The 24,664-nt window shown below is 40.4% G+C and overlaps 1 protein-coding gene and 1 pseudogene across 1 annotated transcript in view; one reads left to right on the top strand and one right to left on the bottom strand.

Annotated features, from left to right (window-relative positions):
- Scin (scinderin) overlaps positions 1 to 13,853 on the top strand; it is an 85,651-nt gene extending 71,798 nt beyond the window's left edge. Inside the window, exons 14-16 of the mRNA XM_021178708.3 lie at positions 10,323 to 10,400; positions 12,335 to 12,395; positions 13,113 to 13,853. Of these exons, the coding sequence (XP_021034367.1) occupies positions 10,323 to 10,400; positions 12,335 to 12,395; positions 13,113 to 13,240 (267 nt within the window). The 3' untranslated portion in view covers positions 13,241 to 13,853. The remainder of the gene's footprint in view (positions 1 to 10,322; positions 10,401 to 12,334; positions 12,396 to 13,112) is intronic.
- Positions 13,854 to 22,535: 8,682 nt separating this feature from the next.
- LOC110307327 (60 kDa heat shock protein, mitochondrial pseudogene) lies at positions 22,536 to 24,271 on the bottom strand (annotated as a pseudogene).
- Positions 24,272 to 24,664: the final 393 nt, after the last annotated feature.

The following is a 24,664-nucleotide window of genomic DNA, read 5'->3' as shown; positions in this document are numbered from 1 at the left end:
GAAGACACTACCTAGAAGTTGGGGTTGAAATAGTTTTCCAATGCAAGGGTATCTTGGCAATTAGGAGTCAAAAAATACTTCAAAGTCACACCATGCAACACACCTCACACAAGAGATTTACTGGGGCCAAACACAGAATGACAGTCCCTGAGTCATGGGACTGGGCGGGGGGTTTAAGTCCTACGTTTGGGGAAAGGCTTGGGCAGGTGATTTTCCACTAGTCTGTAGTACCCTATAGGGTACCACAGGGGTCCTGGTCACCTGACTTTTTACAATATTTCTGTCTTCTCTTTTGTGCTGTTCTCTGAGCCTTAAGTTTTTAGAGGTTGCATTGTAGGTTAACAGTTGTAGTTGGGTATCCCCACACTCTCAGGAAGATATATTTCGTGAAACCAGGTACTCTGGCTTTATCCCCAGTCATATTTTAAAACCATCTGTTGGTATCTATTAGTCTTTAAATTTTTTTTTTGTGGGGGAAGCATGGTCGTGCTCATATTATCCATTATGAGAAATACACATTTCTTCTGTATTTACTCTTTCTCTTATGTGATATTTGGAACTTTATTGTTCCTTCCACAGTTAAAAAAAAGAACTATTACCAATATGCATTTGATGTTTACAATAACCATCTGGAAATAGATTTAGGCATATGCATTGCAGCAGAGCCTACTGCTGAAAACATAGCTTTTAGAAACAGTCTTCCTGAGGGTCTGCTGACACTCGCCAACTGCCCACAACACCCGCCACAGGATCTTAAGACTTCTGGTGAGGGGAGCACAGCTTCTGCTCCAATCCAATTGCGCAGGACCTGAGACTGCATTAGTTAGGGAAGCAGAAACCAGCCTGAGTAGGGCCACAGGCCTCACCCGGCCGGATCAGCGCCAGGGTAGCGGGAGCGCAGGGTTGCCTGACACCCGCCAGCTACCCACGACCCCCGCCACAGGATTTTGGGACTGCTGGTGAGTGGAACACAGCTTCTGCTCCAGTCCAATCACGCGGGACCTGAGACTGCTCTGGGTGGGGAGAGAGAAATCCGGCCCACACAGGGCCACAAGCCTCTTCCGGTCAGAAAAGCACCTGAGCAGCTGGGGCGCAGGGTCTGCTGACACTCGCCAACTGCCCACAACACCCGCCACAGGATCTTAAGACTTCTGGTGAGGGGAGCACAGCTTCTGCTCCAATCCAATTGCGCGGGACCTGAGACTGCATTAGTTAGGGAAGCAGAAACCGGCCTGAGTAGGACCACAGGCCTCATCCGGCTGGATCAGCGCCGGGGTAGCGGGAGCGCAGGGTTGCCTGACACCCGCCAGCTACCCACGACCCCCGCCGCAGGATTTTGGGACTGCTGGTGAGTGGAACACAGCTTCTGCTCCAATCCAATTGCGCGGGACCTGAGACTGCATTAGTTAGGGAAGCAGAAACCGGCCTGAGTAGGGCCACAGGCCTCACCCGGCCAGATCAGCGCCAGGGTAGCGGGAGCGCAGGGTTGCCTGACACCCGCCAGCTACCCACGACCCCCGCCGCAGGATTTTGGGACTGCTGGTGAGTGGAACACAGCTTCTGCTCCAGTCCAATCACGCGGGACCTGAGACTGCTCTGGTTGGGGAGAGAGAAATCCGGCCCACACAGGGCCACAAGCCTCTTCCGGTCAGAAAAGCACCTGAGCAGCTGGGGCGCAGGGTCTGCTGACACTCGCCAACTGCCCACAACACCCGCCACAGGATCTTAAGACTTCTGGTGAGGGGAGCACAGCTTCTGCTCCAATCCAATTGCGCGGGACCTGAGACTGCATTAGTTAGGGAAGCAGAAACCAGCCTGAGTAGGGCCACAGGCCTCACCCGGCCGGATCAGCGCCAGGGTAGCGGGAGCGCAGGGTTGCCTGACACCCGCCAGCTACCCACGACCCCCGCCGCAGGATTTTGGGACTGCTGGTGAGTGGAACACAGCTTCTGCTCCAATCTTTAAATAGTGACAACGATAACAACTAACCCCAGAGATTACCAGATGGCGAAAGGTAAACGTAATAATCTTACTAACAGAAACCAAGACCACTCACCATCATCAGAACCCAGCACCCCCACTTCACCCAGTCCAGGGCACCCCAACACACCGGAAAAGCTAGACACGGATTTAAAAGCATATCTCCTGATGATGATACAGGACTTCAAGAAGGACGTTAATAACACACTTAAAGAAATGCAGGAGAACACTGCTAAAAAGGAAGAAGACAATAAAGAGGAAGCACAAAAATCCCTTAAAGAATTGCAGGAGAACACTGCTAAAGAGTTACAAATCCTTAAAGAAAAACATGATAACATAATCAAACAGGTAGAAGTCCTTACAGAAAAACAGGAAAACACATCCAAACAGATGATGGAAATGAACAAAACCATACTAGACCTAAAAAGGGAAGTAGACACAATAAAGAAAACCCAAAATGAGGCAACACTGGAGATAGAAACCCTAGGAAAGAAATCTGGAACCATAGATGCAAGCATCAGCAACAGAATACAAGAGATGGAAGAGAGAATCTCAGGTGCAGAAGATTCCATAGAGAACATCGGCACAACAATCAAGGAAAATGGAAAATGCAAAAAGATCCTAACTCAAAACATCCAAGAAATACAGGACATAATGAGAAGACCAAACCTACGGATAATAGGAGTGGATGAGAATGAAGATTTTCAACTCAAAGGACCAGCAAACATCTTCAACAAAATTATAGAAGAAAACTTCCCAAATCTAAAGAAAGAGATGCCCATGAACATACAAGAAGCCTACAGAACTCCAAATAGACTGGATCAGAAAAGAAATACCTCCCGACACATAATAATCAGAGCAACAAATGCTCTAAATAAAGATAGAATACTAAAAGCAGTAAGAGAAAAAGGCCAAGTAACATATAAAGGCAAGCCTATCAGAATTACACCAGATTTTTCACCAGAGACTATGAAAGCCAGAAGATCCTGGACAGATGTTATACAGACACTAAAAGAACACAAATTCCAGCCCAGGCTACTATACCCAGCCAAACTCTCAATTAACATAGATGGAGAAACCAAAGTATTCCACGACAAAACCAAATTCACACATTATCTCTCCATGAATCCAGCCCTTCAAAGGATAATAACAGAAAAAAACCAATACAAGGACAGGAACCACGCCCTAGAAACAACAAGAAGGTAATCCCTCAACAAACCTAAAAGAAGACAGCCACAAGAACAAAATGCCAACTTTAACATCAAAAATAACAGGAAACACCAATTTCTTTTCCTTAATATCTCTTAATATCAATGGACTCAACTCCCCGATAAAAAGACATAGACTAACAAACTGGCTACACAAACAAGACCCAACATTTTGCTGCTTACAGGAAACTCATCTCAGAGAAAAGGATAGACACTACCTCAGAATGAAAGGCTGGAAAACAATTCTCCAAGCAAATGGCATGAAGAAACAAGCTGGAGTAGCCATTCTAATATCTGATAAGATTGACTTCCAACCCAAAGTCATTAAAAAAGACAGGGAGGGACACTTCATACTCATCAAAGGTAAAATCCTCCAAGAGGAACTATCAATCCTGAATATCTATGCTCCAAATACAAAGGCAGCCACATTCATTAAAGAAACTTTAGTAAATCTCAAAGCACACATTGCACCTCATACAATAATAGTGGGAGACTTCAACACACCACTTTCACCAATGGACAGATCATGGAAACAGAAACTAAACAGGGACACAGTGAAACTAAGAGAAATTATGAATCAAATGGATCTGGCAGATATCTACAGAACATTCTATCCTAAAACAAAAGGATATACCTTCTTCTCAGCACCTCATGGTACCTTCTCCAAAATTGACCACATAATTGGTCACAAAACAGGCCTCAACAGATATAAAAATATTGAAATTGTCCCATGCATCCTATCAGATCACCATGGACTAAGGCTGATCTTCAATAACAAAATAAATAATAGAAAGCCAACCTTCACGTGGAAACTGAACAACACTCTTCTCAATGATACCTTGGTCAAGGAAGGAATAAAGAAAGAAATTAAGGACTTTTTAGAGTTCAATGAAAATGAAGCCACAACATACCCAAACTTATGGGACACAATGAAAGCATTTTTAAGAGGAAAACTCATAGCTCTGAGTGCCTCCAAAAGGAAACTAGAGAGAGCACACATTAGCAGCTTGACAACACACCTAAAAGCACTAGAACAAAAGGAAGCAAATTCACCCAAGAGGAGTAGACGGCAGGAAATAATCAAACTCAGGGGTGAAATCAACCAAGTAGAAACAAGAAAAACTATTCAAAGAATCAACCAATCAAGGAGCTGGTTCTTTGAGAAAATCAACAAGATAGATAAACCCTTAGCCAGACTCACTAGAGGGCACAGGGAAAGCATCCTAATTAACAAAATCAGAAATGAAAAAGGAGACATAACAACAGATCCTGAAGACATCCAAAACACCATCAGATCCTTCTACCAAAGGCTATACTCAACAAAACTGGAGAACCTGGATGAAATGGACAAGTTCCTAGACAGATACCAGGTACCAAAGTTGAATCAAGATCAGGTTAATGATCTAAACAGCCCTATATCCCCCAAAGAAATAGAAGCAGTCATTAATAGTCTCCCAACTAAAAAAAGCCCAGGACCAGATGGGTTTAGTGCAGAGTTCTATCAGACCTTCAAAGAAGATCTAATCCCAGTTCTTCACAAACTATTCCACAAAATAGAAACAGAAGGTACTCTACCCAACTCATTCTATGAAGCCACAATTACTCTGATACCTAAACCACAAAAAGACCCAACAAAGATAGAAAACTTCAGACCAATATCCCTTATGAATATTGATGCAAAAATCCTCAATAAAGTTCTTGCTAACCGAATCCAAGAACACATCAAAACAATCATCCATCCTGACCAAGTAGGTTTCATCCCAGGGATGCAGGGATGGTTCAATATACGGAAATCCATCAACGTAATCCAGTATATAAACAAACTCAAAGATAAAAACCACATGGTCATCTCCTTAGATGCGGAAAAAGCATTTGACAAGATCCAACACCCATTCATGATAAAAGTCTTGGAAAGATCAGGAATTCAAGGCCCATACCTAAACATGATAAAAGCAATCTACAGCAAACCAGTAGCCAACATCAAAGTAAATGGTGAGAAGCTTGAAGCAATCCCTCTAAAATCAGGGACTAGACAAGGCTGTCCACTTTCTCCATACCTATTCAACATTGTACTTGAAGTCCTAGCCAGAGCAATTCGACAACAAAAGGAGATCAAAGGGATACAAATTGGAAAAGATGAAGTCAAAATATCACTTTTTGCAGACGATATGATAGTATATATAAGTGACCCTAAAAATTCCACCAGAGAACTCCTAAGCCTGATAAACAGCTTCGGTGAAGTAGCTGGATATAAAATTAACTCAAACAAATCAATGGCCTTTCTGTACACAAAGGATAAACAGGCTGAGAAGGAAATTAGGGAAACAACACCCTTCTCAATAGTCACAAACAATATAAAATACCTTGGCGTGACTCTAACTAAGGAAGTAAAAGATCTGTATGACAAGGACTTCATGTCTCTGAAGAAAGAAATTATAGAAGATCTCAGAAGATGGAAAGACCTCCCATGCTCATGGATTGGCAGGATCAACATTGTAAAAATGGCTATCTTGCCAAAAGCAATCTACAGATTCAATGCAATCCCCATCAAAATTCCAAATCAATTCTTCAACGAATTAGAAAGTGCAATCTGCAAATTCATCTGGAATAACAAAAAACCTAGGATAGCAAAAACTCTTCTCAAGGATAAAAGAACCTCTGGTGGAATCACCATGCCGGACCTAAAGCTCTACTACAGAGCAATTGTGATAAAAACTGCATGGTACTGGTATAGTGACAGACAAATAGACCAATGGAATAGAATTGAAGACCCAGAAATGAACCCACACACCTATGGTCACTTGATCTTCGACAAGGGAGCTAAAAACATCCAGTGGAAGAAAGACAGCATTTTCAACAAATGGTGCTGGCACAACTGGTTGTTAACATGTAGAAGAATGCGAATCGATCCATTCCTATCTCCTTGTACTAAGGTCAAGTCTAAGTGGATCAAGGAACTTCACATAAAACCAGAGACACTGAAACTTATAGAGGAGAAAGTGGGGAAAAGCCTTGAAGATATGGGCACAGGGGAAAAATTCCTGAATAGAACAGTAATGGCTTGTGCTGTAAGATCGAGAATTGACAAGTGGGACCTCATGAAACTACAAAGCTTCTGCAAGGCTAAAGACACCATCAATAAGACAAAAAAACCACCAACAGATTGGGAAAGGATCTTCACCTATCCTAAATCAGATAAGGGACTAATATCCAATATATATAAAGAACTCAAGAAGGTGGACTCCAGAAAGTCAAATAACCCCATTAAAAAATGGGGCTCAGAACTGAACAAAGAATTCTCACCTGAGGAATACCGTATGGCAGAGAAGCACCTGAAAAAATGTTCAACATCCTTAATCATCAGGGAAATGCAAATCAAAACAACCCTGAGATTCCACCTCACACCAGTCAGAATGGCTAAGATCAAAAATTCAGGTGACAGCAGATGCTGGCGAGGATGTGGAGAAAGAGGAACACTCCTCCATTGTTGGTGGGATTGCAAGCTTGTACAACCACTCTGGAAATCAGTCTGGCGGTTCCTCAGAAAATTGGACATAGTACTACCGGAGGATCCAGCAATACCTCTCCTGGGCATATATCCAGAAGATGTCCCAACCGGTAAGAAGGACACATGCTCCACTATGTTCATAGCAGCCCTATTTATAATAGCCAGAAGCTGGAAAGAACCCAGATGTCCCTCAACAGAGGAATGGATACAGAAATTATGGTACATTTACACAATGGAGTACTACTCAGCTATTAAAAAGAATGAATTTATGAAATTCCTAGCCAAATGGATGGACCTGGAGGGCATCATCTTGAGTGAAGTAACACAATCACAAAAGAACTCACACAATATGTATTCATTGATAAGTGGATATTAGCCCAAAACTTAGGATACCCAAGATATAAGATACAATTTGCTAAACGCATGAAACTCAAGAAGAATGAAGACCAAAGTGTGGACACTGTGCACCTTCTTAGAATTGGGAACAAAACACCCAGGGAAGGAGCTACAGAGACAAAGTTCGTAGCTGTGATGAAAGGATGGTCCATTTAGAGACTGCTGTATCCAGGGATCCGTCCCATAATCAGCTTCTAAACGCTGACACCATTGCATACACTAGCAAGATCTTGCTGAAAGGACCCAAATATAGCTGTCTCTTGTGAGACGATACCGGGGCCTAGCAAACACAGGAGTGGATGTTCACAGTCAGCTATTGGATGTATCACAGGGCTCCCAATGGAGAAGCTAGAGAAAGTACCCAAGGAGCTAAAGGGATCTGCAACCCTATTGTTGGAACAACATGATGTACTAACCGGAACCCTGGAGCTCTTGTCTCTAGCTGCATATGTATCGAAAGATGGCCTAGTCGGCCATCAATGGAAAGAGAGGCCCATTGGACTTGCAAACTTTATATGCCCCAATATAGGGGAAAGCCAGGGCCAAAAGAATGGGAATGGGTGGGTAGGGAAGTGGGGGGCGCTATGGGGGACTTTTGGGATAGTATTGGAAATGTAATTGAGGAAATTATGTAATAAAAATATTAAAAAAAAAATGTTACAAAAAAAAAAATAATAAAAAAAAAAAAAAATAAAAAAAAAAAAAAAAAAAAAAAAAAAAAAAGAAACAGTCTTCCTATGTAACATCACCCACTTGATGATGTTACATGCTGGATGGGTGACCTTAAGCAGTCTCTTTGCTCTCTCTGTGTACATGCTCCCATTTTTTAAATGTGGGAAAGGTATTTACTTCATATGGTTGTTGCGTTAGTGATTTGTGTAAAAAATTTAAAACAATACGCAGCAGAGAAGTGATATTTCAAGTTTTGTCTTTTAAATGATCAGATGATTGGTAAACATTCTGGAAGATGGCAGTACAGGATTGGGGAGAGGGCTCAGTGGTTAAAAGCATACACTGAGCTTGTAGAGGACCCAAGTTCAGTTTCCAGCATTCTTGTAGGTTTGCTTGCAACCACTTGTAACTCCAGTGCAAAGAATCCAAGACATTCTCTTTTGGCTTTCAAGGACCTTATGCATCAAGTACACACACCCCTGACACATATACACATGTTTAAAGATAATCTTTGATGGTGACCAGCCTGGCATCAGTTCTCTGAAGAAGACAGCAATGAGGTATTGAGTCAGTGATTGTGGTCAAATGTTTTTATTTTTGGCAATTCTGTTTCTCACTATTTGTTACTCTAAGGCCAACCATTGCTGGTGTTTGGTAATTAATTCCTGCTGGCAGCTTCAGGGGATTAAGAAGAAAAAAAAGGCTTAACTACACATACACATTCCAGTCGGCCCAACCTCCAGTCTCATCAACTCTACACGTGTTCACTCATACTACATACATACACATATACCTACATACATATGTATATACATACACATAGACAAGCAAACATGTACTTATATACATTTGGTGGATTGGTCACAGCCCCACAAGCTACCATTTAATTTCTTCTCTTTGGCCTCTTTATACCTTCTTAAATAAAAGTTTTTTTTTTAATACCACAAGGATAAAATGCTACACAAAAGGGGAGTTACAGAAGGATGGTGATAGTAAGTTCAAAGCAGTGTTTCATTCTCTAAGTTTATTATAAATTCAAAGCAACAGTTCCCCCACGGCCTTGCTTTATCATAGCGCACACCTGTGGCTTCACCCGTGGACCTGACCTAGAATGAATGTTTTCTCTTGATCACAAATTTGTCCCAAGCCTATTTCTCTTCTTAGTGTAATTGTGACAGCTCATTGTCCTCCTTATTATGCAGCCTTTACTTATTGTTCTATGAGGATGGGGCACATTCTAGTCTTGATTACAACTTTATTTTGTCTTTCTGAAATAACTAACACCATGTCCTTAAACTTTTTCTTGTAAGTATTTGAATCAAGTTAGGAATTCTATAAAGTAATTCATTCATCTAAACAGCATTAATTTATGAAAGTTCATCTTCATGTTGATCTGCAGGGAATTTGTCCAATAAGGTGGGCTGATGCCCAGGAATCACTAGGCTGGGTAATAGTGACAGGAAAGGCATGTCCACAGCAAGAAGCAATCCTGGGACATAGTCTCTAAGGCCCCTGCATTCTTAGAGCTCACCCATTTCAAGCCATGAAAAATGATGGGCCATCTCCAGAAACCTCCCTTGCTTGCCTTTTTAGCCTTTCCTAGATTGCTTCTGACAAGTCTTTAAGACAAAATGACAATAGAAAGCAATTTCTTCCTCTCTGATCATGTTGCTTTCTGGTTTGCTTTGCTTTTGCTTTTTTGTTGTTTTAAGGATTTTGGAATCTCCTCAGGGCACAGAAAACATGCAAGATGGTGAAGCTGTCTGGTTAGCTTGTTCTAGTCTGGAGCTTCTGCCTATTTTCCCATGACAGAGTCAGGAGCACAGGAAATCCCTGATAAGTCACATTTGCTAATATAAACTGGCAGAATCCAAGGTCTATGCCGTTCATGTGACTGCTTAAAGGGAAGGTAAAAGGAATTAGGAACCAAAATCTAAACTGTCAAACGTCCCTAAGAGTCAGGAAGAATTGCAGAAATCTCTAAAACTTTGAGCTTCAGGTTAATATGGTCTACTTGTATTGGTAATGAGTAACTCAATTACCATCTAATGGCAGAAAACAAAATTTATTCTATTAGAAATAAAAACAATCAAAACTTGCATATATATTATGCTGCCTAAATAAATTTGCTGATTTATTAGAATAACCAGATTAACTGACTGTTAACTAAAACAGTCTTGACTTATAAAAGAAAGATAACTCCATACCCAGACCATGGACCATTCTATCAAATATCTCGAGATTAGGCAGGCAAGAAAACCTGTGAAGTTTTTGTCATTAGACACTACAAGTACAGAGGAGCAGTGTTCACACTGACTGTACATGTCTGTTCTAAATGTGTTCAGATTCTATGTTTATATTAAATACTATCCTGTCTAGACTCTACCATCATTTTGTAATACTCAATCACAAAGATAAATCTGTTTACCCTAACTAAGAAAAATAAAAGACAATCAAGCTTTTTGCTGTCATCCAAAGTACTGGACAGAACTTGTCTCCTGTGGATTATAAACTTCCTTGCTGTATTGTTTGGTCATAAAGCTCTTCAAACATTTCAGATTGAAGAAGTTCCGGGAGAGTTCACCCAGGATGACCTGGCAGAAGATGATGTCATGCTACTTGATGCGTGGGAACAGGTACAGCTGTATTTTGTCTATAACAGGAAACTGTTGGGAACTGACAGTCCTTGCTTTGAGAAATGGCAATTCAAATAATGAATAGGTCTGGGCTGTACTAGACTGTACTCAGGAGAAATTTCACAGAGTGAAGCAATAAAACTGCTATATAGGGTAAGTTGATTTCTTACTATGCAAATCATTCTATAGCTTTCACCTTTTATAGCTTAAGGCAAACACCTCAACTTTTCATTTGTTTATAAACTATATATACTCATTGTTAATTTGTGCATTCATTACATTAACAAGTGCATGAATATGTGCAATGCTGTGGGATAGAACAAAAGATTGAGAATTTCAACAACATTCCCAAGGAGGAACCCATTCCTTGGTGAAAAAAATCAGGCCCACAATAGTTTGGAAACTAAATAGCAAAATATGTTTCTTTTATAGGTCTTAATTTAGGAGAAAATCAGTGGTGACTTGTTAGGTGATACACACACACACACACACACGCATATACACATGGTAGTCTTTTAAAATCTTTACATAAATTAACAACCACGAAAAGGACAAACATATATGTTAAGAATCAAATTATATACAAGAATGTGTGAAACACTGAATTAGTCCTACGCTTATAAAATAATCCACAAACTTATTTACAAAATCTCTCTCTCTCTCTTTCCTTTCCTTTCCTTCCTTCCTTTTAAAAAAAAAAAAAAACAAATTATTTTGGGCTGCAGAACTGGCTCAATGGTTAAAGGAACTTGTTGTTTTAAAGGACCACAGTTTGATTCCCACTACTCACACAGGGGCTCACCACCTCCTTGGGCACCAAGCGTGCCATGTGATACAGAGATGCATACAAAGGGAAAACACTCATACACATAAATAATAAAAATAAATAGTAGAATAGAAAATATTTTAAAAGAAGTATATATTTTATGTGCATGAGTGTTTTGTCTGTAGAGGTCATAAGGGGACATTGGATCCTCTGGAACTGAATTAATGAATGGTGATGAACCACCATGTGGGTGCTGGAACCAAACTCAGATAGTCTGCATGAACAGTGGCTCTTAACCCATGAGCCTTTAGATTGGTTTCTGGCAGCTAAGGCACTCAGTAAATAATACCCTGGCCTTGGGTCTTTAAGGAACATATTTGAATTGGGGATTCAATTCTATATCCTCCCAGAACATCATTTCATTTCTTTATAAGTTATATCTTTTATCCAAGATACTATGCTGTTGCGGTGTCTTCTGTGCTCCAACACATTGTGTGTCAGAACACAAGGGAAACTTAATTTGACCAAAGCTGCTCTGCCAAGTGACTATAGGATAACTTAAGTCTAAAGTAATTCAGTGGAGTCCTTCAGCATTACACATTTGATAAAGGAATGGATGTATACAGATCACAGGTTCACATATTTATTTTATAAAGATTATACATGTAACACTTTAAATAAAATTTCGAACGAACTCTTGATATTTAAATACTGAATATTAAAAGTATCTTATCAAAGTCTTATAGGACACTGTACTATAAGAAAGAATTAGATGGAATCCAGAGATTCAAGAAGATATACACAAACAAATCCTGCACCCACATGCAGTCCTTTACTGCTTAGACCTACAGCTTGGGTTGGAGATGACTGCCATGCAGGCTCAGCAGATGGACGGAAAAGCAGTCAAGAAGCTGTTGATCTTGTGAGATCACTTTGTAACTAGAATACCCTCTGCAAACATGCTCAAGTGTAAACTCTAGTCAGAAAGGCTGGATGTGAGTACAAGGATCTTCTGGTGAGAGGGAGCCTTAAGAAAGCCACAGCGTTTCCACAGGCCTCACCTTTACCCACTTCCTGTGTGGGGTGAAGGTGGGTGTGTGGGCAGAGCACCAGGCCAGCTGTCCCTCTACAGTGCTTGCTCTCATCGAGGGTTTATTTTTTTCTTCAGATCTTTATTTGGATTGGCAAAGATGCCAATGAAGTTGAGAAAAAGGAGTCAGTGAAGTCTGGTAAGTAGTCCTGGGAGGACTGTAGCAGTAACTCAGCCGCGTTACCCCGGCCAGCCTGGCTATCCTTTCTTAGCCTGTCTTCCACAAAAATACACATCAAATCTTAGATGTCCAGCTGTCCACATGAACTTGCATAATGGTATCTTTTAAACTGAAAGAGTTTCATGATACAAGAAAATTGTTCTGTTGTCTAACTTAGAATATAAGTCTCTCTAAAATTCACAATATGCTTATTTTTGAAAATGTTTGATCATTGTGTCCTTTTTAGCATGGTTCTCCTATTTACAGAAGTGTCACAATAACTATATCATAAGGATAATTCCATTAAGTTTAGAATTCTTTCAGGCAACAATGACACTTTTTTTTTTTTTTTTTTTTTTTTTTTTTTTGGTTTTTCGAGACAGGGTTTCTCTGTGTAGCCCTGGCTGTCCTGGCACTCACTTTGTAGACCAGGCTGGCCTCGAACTCAGAAATCCGCCTGCCTCTGCCTCCCGAGTGCTGGGATTAAAGGCGTGCGCCACCACGCCCGGCAACAATGACACTTTTAATGGTACCTTCCATGGCAGGTGAGAGAAATACCTGGAGACTGTTCATATTTGAATACTTGGGGCAAAAAGAATTTCACTTTTTACTTGTATCCAAAAATTTTTCATTGTATATTTATTTCAGTTTAACTGAAACTAGCTGAACCTTTTTTTTCTTTTCAATTCTTTTTAGCCAAAATGTACCTTGAGACAGACCCTTCTGGAAGAGACAAGAGGACACCAATTGTCATCATCAAGCAAGGGCACGAGCCCCCCACATTCACAGGCTGGTTTCTGGGCTGGGATTCCAGCAGGTGGTAAAACCAGCAACTATCCTGGCTGCATTGGGGCAGCTGCCCCACTTCGTTGTTGGGGATTTGTTTACTTTTTGTTATTGGCTTTTGAAGATAAACTCCTGCCAAATGGATATATATATATATATATATATATATATATATATATATATATGCTCCTCTTTTCCTTCTCTTTCAAAAGGAATTGTTGTATGCTACTATACTGAAATAACCTAAAGCAAACATTTGCTTTCGATCAATTTTGCAATCTATGGAATTTCTGAGGAAGTAATTTTATCATTCAGCAACTGCTAGCCAAACTTGCCTTTACACATTAGAGAGAAAAGCCACAGTGCTTCTAAGCATTTCCCCTTCTGGCTATTCTCTGTTTGCAGTAGGGTTTACTTTATGTATGGCTTTAACAATGCCTTGCTGTTTCCCATCTCAAGTCAATGTGACTTGGATGCCATTCACTCCCAAGTGTCCTTATATACGATGAACTTCTTTAGCTTTTTTAGAAAACTAAAATCAAAGGTCTTTAATGATAAAACATTTTATTTCTGTAAGTTTAGCTTTATATATTTGATAGCACATGCTCAATATCATAAAGAATATGCATTGAATGCTGTTTTTCATAATTAAAATACATCTTTTTGGAAAATGTTTTGTATTGTGACTTTTTAGCCAAATTTGATGGGTTAATGATTATCAATTTTTTTATTAGGTATTTTCCTCAATTACATTTCCAATGCTATCCAAAAAGTCCCCAATACACTCCCCCCCCAGTCCCCCACCCACCCACCCCCACCATTTGGCCCTGGCATTCCCCTGTACTGGGGCATATAAAGTTGGCAAGTCCAATGGGCCTCTCTTTCCAGTGATGGCCAACTAGGCCATCTTTTGATACAAATGCAGCTAGAGTCAATGATTATCAATTTTATAGTTTGATACTTTTATGTATACGTAGATATGCATTTATATTTCTTGACTCCTATTTAGTAGTCAAATGACTTTTCTATGGTTAGATTATAACATTTTATCTTATTATTTTATGGACATTTTCTCCTTTCTTTTTCTTTTTTTTGAATTAATTTTTTTATTAGGTATTTTCTTCATTTACATTTCCAATGCTATCCAAAAAGTCCCCAATACACTCCACCCCCACTCCCCTACCCACCCACTCCCACATTTTGGCCCTGGCATTCCCCTGTACTGGGGCATATAAAGTTTGCAAGTCCTATGGGCCTCTCTTTCCAGTGATGGCCGACTAGGCCATTTTTTGATACATATGCAGCTAGAGACAAGAGCTCTGGGGTACTGGTTAGTTCATAATGTTGTTCCACCTATAGGGTTGCAGTTCCCTTTAGCTCCTTAGGTACTCTCTCTAGCTCCTCCATTGGGGGCCCTGTGATCCATTCAATAGCAGACTGTGAGCATCCACTTCTGTGTTTGCTAGGCCCCAGCATTGTCTCACAAGAGACAGCTATATCTGGGTCCTTTCATCAAAATCTTGCTAGTGTATGCAATGGTGTCAGCGTTTGGAAGCTGATTATGGGATGGATCCCTGGATATGGCAGTCTCTAGATGGTCTATCCTTTCGTCACAGTTCCAAACTTTGTATCTGTAACTCTTTCCATGGGTGTTTTGTTCCCAATTCTAAGAAGGGGCACAGTGTCCACACTTTGGTCTTCGTTCTTCTTGAGTTTCATGCGTTTAACAAATTGTATCTTATATCTTGGGTATCCTAAGTTTTTGGGCTAATGTCCACTTATCAGTGAGTACATATTGTGTGAGTTCCTTTGTGATTGTGTTAGCTCACTCAGGATGATGCCCTCCAGGTCCATCCATTTGCCTAGGAATTTCATAAATTCATTCCTTTTAATAGCTGAGTAGTACTCCATTGTGTAAATGTACCACATTTTCTGTATCCATTCCTCTGTTGAGGGGCATCTGGGTTCTTTCCAGCTTCTGGCTATTATAAATAAGGTTGCTATGAACATAGTGGAGCATGTGTCCTTCTTACCGGTTGGGACATCTTCTGGATATATGCCCAGGAGAAGTATTGCTGGATCCTCTGGTAGTATTATGTCCAATTTTCTGAGGAACCACCAAACTGATTTCCAGAGTGGTTGTCCAAGCTTGCAATCCCACCAGCAATGGAGGAGTGTTCCTCTTTCTCCACATCCTTGCCAGCATCTGCTGTCACCTGAATTTTTGATCTTAGCCATTCTGACTGGTGTGAGGTGAAATCTCAGGGTTGTTTTGATTTGCATTTCCCTGATGATTAAGGATGTTGAACATTTTTTCAGGTGCTTCTCTGCCATTCTGTATTCCTCAGGTGAGAAATCTTTGTTCAGTTCTGAGCCCCATTTTTTAATGGGGTTATTTGATTTTCTGGAGTCCACCTTCTTGAGTTCTTCATATATATTGGATAATAGTCCCCTATCTGATTTAGGATAGCTAAAGATCCTTTCCCAATCTGTTGGTGGTCTTTTTGTCTTATTGACGGTGTCTTTTGCCTTGCAGAAGCTTTGCAACTTTATGAGGTCCCATTTATCGATTCTCGATCTTACAGCACAAGCCTTTGCTGTTCTATTCAGGAATTTTCCCCCTGTACCCATATCTTCGAGGCTTTTCCGTACTTTCTCTTCTATAAGTTTCAGTGTCTCTGGTTTTATGTGGAGTTCCTTAATCCACTTAAACTTGACCTTAGTACAAGGAGATAGGAATGGATCAATTTGCATTCTTCTACATGATAACCGCCAGTTGTGCCAGCACCATTTGTTGAAAATGCTGTCTTCTTTCCACTGGATGGTTTCAGCTCCCTGGTCGAAGATCAAGTGAGCATAGGTGTGTGGGTTCATCTCAGGGTCTTCAATTCTGTTCCATTGGTCTACTTGTCTGTCGTTATACCAGTATCATGCAGTTTTTATCACAATTGCTCTGTAGTACAGCTTTAGGTCAGGCATGGTGATTCCACCAGAGGTTCTTTTATCCTTGAGAAGGGTTTTTGCTATCCTAGGTTTTTTGTTGTTCCAGATGAATTTGCAGATTGCCCTTTCTAATTCCTTGAAGAATTGAGTTGGAATTTTGATGGGGATTGCATTGAATCTGTAGATTGCTTTTGGCAAGATAGCCATTTTTACAATGTTGATCCTGCCAATCCATGAGCATGGGAGGTCTTTCCATCTTCTGAGATCTTCTATAATTTCTTTCTTCAGAGACATGAAGTCCTTGTCATACAGATCTTTTACTTCCTTAGTTAGAGTCACGCCAAGGTATTTTATATTGTTTGTGACTATTGAGAAGGGTGTTGTTTCCCTAATTTCCTTCTCAGCCTGTTTATCCTTTGTGTACAGAAAGGCCATTGACTTGCTACAGTTAATTTTATATCCAGCTACTTCATTGAAGCTGTTTATCAGGCTTAGGAGTTCTCTGGTGGAATTTTTAGGGTCACTTATGTATACTATCATATCATCTGCAAAGAGTGATATTTTGACTTCTTCTTTTCCAATTTGTATCCCCTTGATCTCCTTTTGTTGTCTAATTGCTCTGGCTAGGACTTCATACAATGTTGAATAGGTAGGGAGAGAGTGGACAGCCTTGTCTAGTCCCTGATTTTAGTGGGATTTCTTCCAGCTTCTCACCATTTACTTTGATGTTGGCTACTGGTTTGCTGTAGATTGTTTTTATCATGTTCAGGTATGGGCCTTGAATTCCTGATCTTTCCAAGATCATGAAGGGTAGTTGGATTTTGTCAAAGGCTTTCTCAGCACCTAACGAGATGATCATGTGGTTTTTGTCTTTGAGTTTGTTTATATACTGGATTACCTTGATGGATTTCCGTATATTGAACCATCCTTGCATCCCTGGGATGAAACCTACTTGGTCAGGATGGATGATTGTTTTGATGTGTTCTTGGATTCAGTTAGCGAGAACTTTATTGAGGATTTTTACATCGATATTCATAAGGGAAATTGGTCTGAAGTTCTCTATCTTTGTTGGGTCTTTTTGTGGTTTAGGTATCAGAGTAATTGTGGCTTCATAGAATGAGTTGGGTAGAGTACCTTCTGTTTCTATTTTGTGGAATAGTTTGTGAAGAACTGGGATTAGATCTTCTTTGAAGGTCTGATAGAACTCTGCACTAAACCCATCTGGTCCTGGGCTTTTTTTGGTTGGGAGACTATTAATGACTGCTTCTATTTATTTAGGGGATATGGGACTGTTTAGATCAATAACCTAATCTTGATTTAACTTTGATACCTGGTATATGTCTAGAAACTTGTCCATTTCATCGAAGTTCTCCAATTTTGTTGAGTATAGCCTTTTGTAGAAGGATCTGATGGTGTTTTGGATTTCTTCAGGATCTGTTGTTATGTCTCCCTTTTCATTTCTGATTTTGTTAATTAGAATACTTTCCCTATGCCCTCTAGTGAGTCTGGCTAAGGGTTTATCTATCTTGTTGATTTTCTCAAAGAACCAGCTCCTTGATTGGTTGATTCTTTGAATAGTTCTTCTTGTTTCCACTTGGTTGATTTCATCCCTGAGTTTGATTATTTCCTGCCTTCTATTCCTCTTGGGTGAATTTTCTTCCTTTTGTTCTAGAGCTTTTCGGTGTGTTGTCAAGCTGCTAATGTGTGCTCTCTCTAGTTTCTTTTTGGAGGCACTCAGAGCTATGAGTTTTCCTCTTAGAAATGCTTTCATCTTGTCCCATAAATTTGGGTATGTTGTGGCTTCATTTTCATTAAACTCCAAAAAGTCCTTAATTTCTTTCTTTATTCCTTCCTTGACCAAGTTATCATTGAGAAGAGTGTTGTTTAGTTTCCATGTGTGTGTTGGCTTTCTATTATTTATTTTGTTATTGAAGATCAGCCTTAGTCCGTGGTGATCTGATAGGATGCATGGGACAATTTCAATATTTTTGTATATGTTGAGGCTTGTTTTGTGACCAATTATGTGGTCAATTTTGGAGAAGGTACCATGAGGTGCTGAGAAGAAGGTATATCCTTTTGTTTTAGGGTAAAATGTTCTGTAGATATCTGTCAGATCCATTTGTTTCATAACCTCTGTTAGTTTCACTGTGTTTCTGTTTAGTTTCTGCTTCCATGATCTGTCCATTGGTGAAAGTGGTGTGTTGAAGTCTCCCACTATTATTGTGTGAGGTGCAATGTGTGCTTTGAGCTTTACTAAAGTATCTTTAATGAATGTGGCTGTTCTTGTATTTGGAGCATAGATTATTCAGAATTGATAGCTCCCCTTGGAGGATTTTACCTTTGATGAGTATGCAGTGCCCTTCCTTGTCTTTTTTGATGACTTTGGGTTGGAAGTCGATTTTACTAGATATTAGGATGGCTACTCCAGCGTGTTTCTTCCTACCATTTGCTTGGAAAATTGTTTTCCAGCCTTTCATTCTGAGGTAGTGTCTATCTTTTTCTCTGAGATGAGTTTCCTGTAAGCAGCAAAATGTTGGGTCCTGTTTGTGTAGCCAGTCTGTTAGTCTATGTCTTTTTATTGGGGTGTTGAGTTCATTGATATTAAGAGATATTAGGGAGAAGTAATTGTTGCTTCCTTTTATTTTTGTTGTTAGAGTTGGCATTCTGTTCTTGTGGCACTCTTCTTTTAGGTTTGTTGAGGGATTACCTTCTTCTTTTTTCTAGGACGTGTTTTCTGTCCTTGTATTGTTTTTTTTTTTTTTTCTGTTATTATCATTTAAAGGGCTGGATTCGTGGAAAGATAATGTGTGAATTTGGTTTTGTCGTGGAATACTTTGGTTTCTCCATCTATGGTAATTGAGAGTTTGGCTGGGTATAGTAGCTGGGTTGGAATTTGTGTTCTCTTAGTTTCTGTATAACATCCGTCCAGGCCCTTCTGGCTTTCATAGTCTCTGGTGAAAAATCTGGTGTAATTCTGATAGGCTTGCCTTTATATGTTACTTGACCTTTTTCCCTTACTGCTTTTAGTATTCTATCTTTATTTAGTGCATTTGTTGTTCTGATTATTATGTGTCGGAAGGAATTTCTTTTCTGGTCCAGTCTATTTGGAGTTCTGTAGGCTTCTTGTATGTTCATGGGCATCTTTTTCTTTAGGTTTGGGAAGTTTTCTTCAATAATTTTGTTGAAGATATTTGTTGGTCCTTTGAGTTGGAAATCTTCATTCTCATCTACTCCTATTATCTGTAGGTTTGGTCTTCTCATTGTGTCCTGTATTTCCTGGATGTTTTGAGTTAGGATCTTTTTGGATTTTGTATTTTGTATTTTCTTTGATTGTTGTGCCGATGTTCTCTATGGAATCTTCTGCACCTGAGATTCTCTCTTCCAACTCTTGTATTCTGTTGCAGATCTGGTTCCAGATTTTTTCCTAGGGTTTCTATCTCCAGTGTTGCCTCAATTTGGGTTTTCTTTATTGTGTCTACTTCCCTTTTTAGGTCTTGGATGGTTTTATTCAATTCCATCACCTGTTTGGTCTGGTTTTCCTGCAATTCTTTAAGGGATTTTTGTGCTTCCTCTTTAATGTCTTCTACCTGTTTAGCAGTGTTCTCCTGCAATTCTTTTAGGAATTTTTGTGCTTCCTCTTTAATGTCTTCTATCTGTTTAGCAGTGTTCTCCTGCAATTCTTTAAGTGTGCTATTAAAGTCCTTCTTGCTGTCCTCTACCATCATCATGAGATATGCTTTTAGATCCGGGTCTAGCTTTTCTGGTGTGTTGGGGTGCCCTGGAATGGGCGAAGTGGGAGTGCTGTGTTCTGATGATGATGAGTGGTCTTGGTTTCTGTTAGTTAAATTATTACGTTTACCTTTTGCCATCTGGTAATCTCTGGAGTTAGTTGTTATAGTTGTCTCTGTTTAGAGATTGGAGCAGATGCTGTGTTCCACTCACCAGAAGTCTTAAGATCCCGTGGTGGGTGTCCTGGGTAGTTGTTGGTTGTCAGCTGACTCTGCGCCCTAGCTATCTTGGTGCTGGTCGGACTGGAAGGGTCTTTTTCTTTTTTTATTAGATATTTTCTTTATTTATATTTCAAATGTTATTCCCTTTCCTATTTTTCCCTCTGAAAATCCCCTATCTTTTCCCCCCTCCCCCTGTTCCCCAACCCATCCACTCCCACTTCCTGGCCTAGACATTCCCCTATACTGGGGCATAGGACCTTCCCAGGACCAAGGGTCTCTCCTCCCATTGATGAGCAACTAGGCCATCCTCTGCTACATATGTAGCTAGAGCCATGAGTCACTCTGTGTGTTTTCTTTGATTGGTGGTTTAGTCCCAGGGAGCTCAAGGGTTACTGCCTAGTTCACATTGTTGTTCCTCCTAGGGGGCTAAAAACCCCTTCAGCTCCTTGGGTACTTTCTCTAGTTCCTTCATTGGGGACCCTGTCTAATGGATGATGGTGAGCATCCACTTCTGTATTTGTCAGGAACTGGTAGAGCCTCTCAGGAGACAGCTTTATCAGTCTCCTGACAGCAAGCTCTTGTTGGCATCTGCAATAGTGTCTGAGTTTGGTGGTTGTTTATGGGATGGATCCCCAGGTGGGGCAGTTTCTGGATGGTCATGCCTTCAGTCTCTGCTCTGAACTTTGTCTCTGCAACTCCTTCCATAGGTATTTTGTTCCCCCTTATAAGAAGGATCAAAGTGTCCAAATTTTGGTCTTCCTTCTTGAGTTTCATGTGTTTTGCAAATTGTATCTTGGGTATTCTGAGTTTTTGGGCTACTATCCACTTATCAGTGAGTGCATATCATGTGTGTTCTTTTGTGACTGGATTACCTCACTTAGGATGATATGCTCCAGATCCATCCATTTGTCTAAGAATTTCACGAATTCATTGTTTTTAATAGCTGAGTAGTACTCCATTGTGTAAATGAATCACATTTTCTGTATCCATTCCTCTGTTGAGGGACATCTGGGTTCTTTCCAGCTTCTGGTTATTATAAATAAGGCTGTTATGAACATAGTGGAGCATGTGTCCTTATTACAAGTTGGAGCATCTTTTGGTTATATGCACAGGAGTGGTATTGCTGGATCTTCCAGTAGTGCTATGTCCAATTTTCTGAGGAACCGCCAAACTGATTTCCAGAGTGGTTGTATGAGCTTACAATCCCACCAGCAATGGAGGAGTGTTCCTCTTTCTCCACATCCTTGCTGGCATCTGCTATTACCTGAGTTTTTTATCTTAGCCATTCTGGCTGGTGTGAGGTGGAATCTCAGTGTTGTTTTGATTTGCATTTCCCTGATGATTAAGGATGTTGAACATTTTGTTAGGTGCTTCTCAGCAATTCAGTATTGCTGAGTTGAGAATTCTTTGTTTAGCTCTGTACCCCATTTTAAAATAGGGTTATTAGGTTTTCTGGAGTCCAACTTCTTGAGTTCTTTACATATATTGGATATTAGTTCCCTATCTGATTTAGGATTGGTAAGGATCTTTTCCCAATCAGTTGGTTGCCATTTTGTCTTATTGACAAGTGTCCTTTGCCTTACAGATGGTTTGCAATTTTATGAAGTCCTGTTTGTCGATTCTTGATCTTACAGCATAAGCCATTAGTGTTCTGTTCAGGAATTTTTCCCCCTGTGCCCATATCTTGGAAGGCTCTGCCCCACTTTCTCCTCTGTAAGTTTTAGTGTCTCTGCTTTTATGTGGAGTTCCTTGATCCACTTAGACTTGAGCTTTGTACAAGTTGGGTCAGAGTCATTTGTTGAAAATGCTGTCTGTTTTCCACTGGATAGTTTTAGTTCCCTTGTCAAAGATCAAGTGACCATAGGTGTGTGGGTTTATTTCTGGGTCTTCAATTCTATTCCATTGATATACCTGTCTGTCCTGTACCAGTACCATGCAGTTTTTATCACAATTGCTCTGTAGTACAGCTTTAGGTCAGGCATGGTGATTCCACCAGAGATTCTTTTATCATTGAGAAGAGTTTTTGCTATCCTAGGTTTTTTGTTATTCTAGATGAATTTGCAAATTGCCCTTTTTCTTTTCTTTTTTTAACTTTAAACAAAATTTTATTACACAAAGGTTGTCACATAATTGGATACTTCTCTACTTTGTACACAATCATTCCCACCCTCCACAGAAAGACTGCTTCTGAACTCTCATGTGGTGACACAGCGCTACAGTCCTGATGCTAACAGAACAGTAGAGATGCTTCAGTGATTTAAGTTGAAAGCAGGACACTCTGGTATATGGCTCTTGCACCCAGTAACTGATGGTTACACTGATCAACCAGCCTTCTCTTCAGTCATTTTCTCCAGGTGACTTCTCTGAAGTTATTGGTGAGGAACCTGCCTTGAGCTTCCTGTCACAGTTCATTGATAAGGGCAAAACAGTATTCTAGGAGTTAGAACATGCCACCTCACATACCCTCTCCAGTTCCACCCATTGCATCCATTCCAAGGTCCTTCTCTTTAGGAATTTCTGTCACTACAGCTTCGGCTGTAGTTAGCAAGGAGGCCACCCCAGCAGCATCCAGTAAGGCAGTTCTTACAACCTTTGTTGGATCAATGATCCCTTTCTCCACCATGTTCACAAAATCTCCAAGCATGGCGTCACAACCAACTTCTGAGGAACTCTGCAGAATTTTCTCAACTATCAAAGATCCTTCAACACCTGCATTCTTAGCAATCGTCATTGCAGGAATTTTTTGTGCTCTTTTAATCATTTCTATATCTATTTTCTGGTCTTCATTAGCAGGCTTTAATGAATCCAAGGCTGGGATGCTCCGAAGCAGAGTGCAGTCCCCTCTTAGAACAATGCCTTCTTCAACAGCTGCTCTTGTAGCATTGAGAGCGTAGGTAACTCTGTCTTTTTTCCTCATTCACTTCAACATCACTTGTTCCTCCAACCTTCAACACAGCTACTCCATCTGAATGCTTAGCAAGTCGCTCGTTCAGCTTTTCCTTTTCATATTCACTAGTTGTAATGTCTAGCTGCTCAGTGATTTCTTGAATACTTTTTCAATGTGAGCTTTGTCACCTTTTCCTTTCAAAAGCATGGCATCATCTTTGGTGACAATGACCTCCCCAACTTTTCCTAAGTCATGAGCTTGAACATCTTCAAGATTTAGGTTCAACCCCTCTTCTCCAAACACCGCACCACCAGTAGCAATAGCCATATCTTTAAGCTGGTTCTTCCTATTGTCCCCAAATCCTGGAGCTTTGACTGCTACAACCTGAAGACCAACTTTTAGCCTGTTCAAAACCAGCGTGCTTAGAGTTTCTCTGTCAATGTCTTCGGCGATTATGGCCAATGGCTTCCGATGAGCATTAGCAATTTCAAGATCGGGGACAATGGACTGAACACTGGAAATTTTCTTTTCACTCAACAAGACATAGGCATCTTGGAATTCACACTTTTGACCTTTTGATGTGTTAATAAAATACGGGGAAATATATCCTCTATCAAACTTCATGCCTTCAATAATTTCTAGCTCATCATTCAGGGTTTTTCCATCCTTCACTGTGATGACACCCTTTCTTCCAACCTTTTTCATTGCATCAGAAATGATGTTCCCAATGTCTTTGTCTCCATTTGCAGAAATTGTAGCAACCTGAGCAATTTCTTCAGGGGTTGTCACAGGTTTAGACTGTTTCTTAAGTTCAGCAATTACAGCATCAACAGCCAACATCACAGCTCTCCGGATTTCCACTGGATTAGCTGATCTTCTCAAGATCTCCCTGTGCTGATCTTCTCAAAGCCCTCCTTGGCAATAGATCGTGCCAGAACAGTGGCAGTGGTGGTGCCATCCCCAGCCTCTTCGTTTGTGCTATTGGCAACATCCTGAACAATTTTAGCTCCAATATTTTTGTATTTATCCTTTAAATCAATTGACTTTGCAACAGTGACCCCATCTTTTGTTACTTTGGGACTTCCCCAACTCTGTTCAATAATCACAGTTCTTCCCTTTGGCCCCATTGTAACAGTTACAGCATTGGCTAAAAGGTCTACACCTTGAAGCATTAAGGCTTGAGCATCCACACCAAATTTTACATCTTTGGCATAGGCCCGAGTGAGATGAGGAGCCAGTGCTCGGGACACTGGTCTCATCTGGTGAAGGACTGTGGGTAGTCGAAGCATTTCTGTGGGGTGGCGGCAGGAGAGCACAAGGCAAGGCAGGCCGTCTGTGGGGAGTGAGGGACCCAGATCTCCAAATTGCTCTTTCTAACTCAGTGAAGAATAGAGTTGGAATTTTGATGGGGATTGCATTGAATCTGTAGATTGCTTTCGGCAAGATAGCCATTTTTATTATATTAATCCTGCCAATCCATGATAGTGGGAGATCTTTCCATCTTCTGAGATCTTCTTCGATTTCTTTCTTCAGAGACTTGAAGTTCTTGTCCTACAAATCTTTCACTAGTTTGGTTAGAGTCACCCAAGCTATTTTATATTATTTGTGACTATTGTGAAGGTTGTTGTTTCCCTAATTTCTTTCTCAGCTTGTTTATCCTTTGTGTAGAGAAAGGCCACTGA

The sequence above is a fragment of the Mus caroli genome, unplaced genomic scaffold, assembly GCF_978045245.1.
Source record: "Mus caroli unplaced genomic scaffold, Mus_caroli_1 scaffold_14, whole genome shotgun sequence".
NCBI lineage: Eukaryota > Metazoa > Chordata > Mammalia > Rodentia > Muridae > Mus > Mus caroli.
Note: the sequence above shows the minus strand (reverse complement) of the source record. Positions and strands in the feature narration are given on the sequence as shown.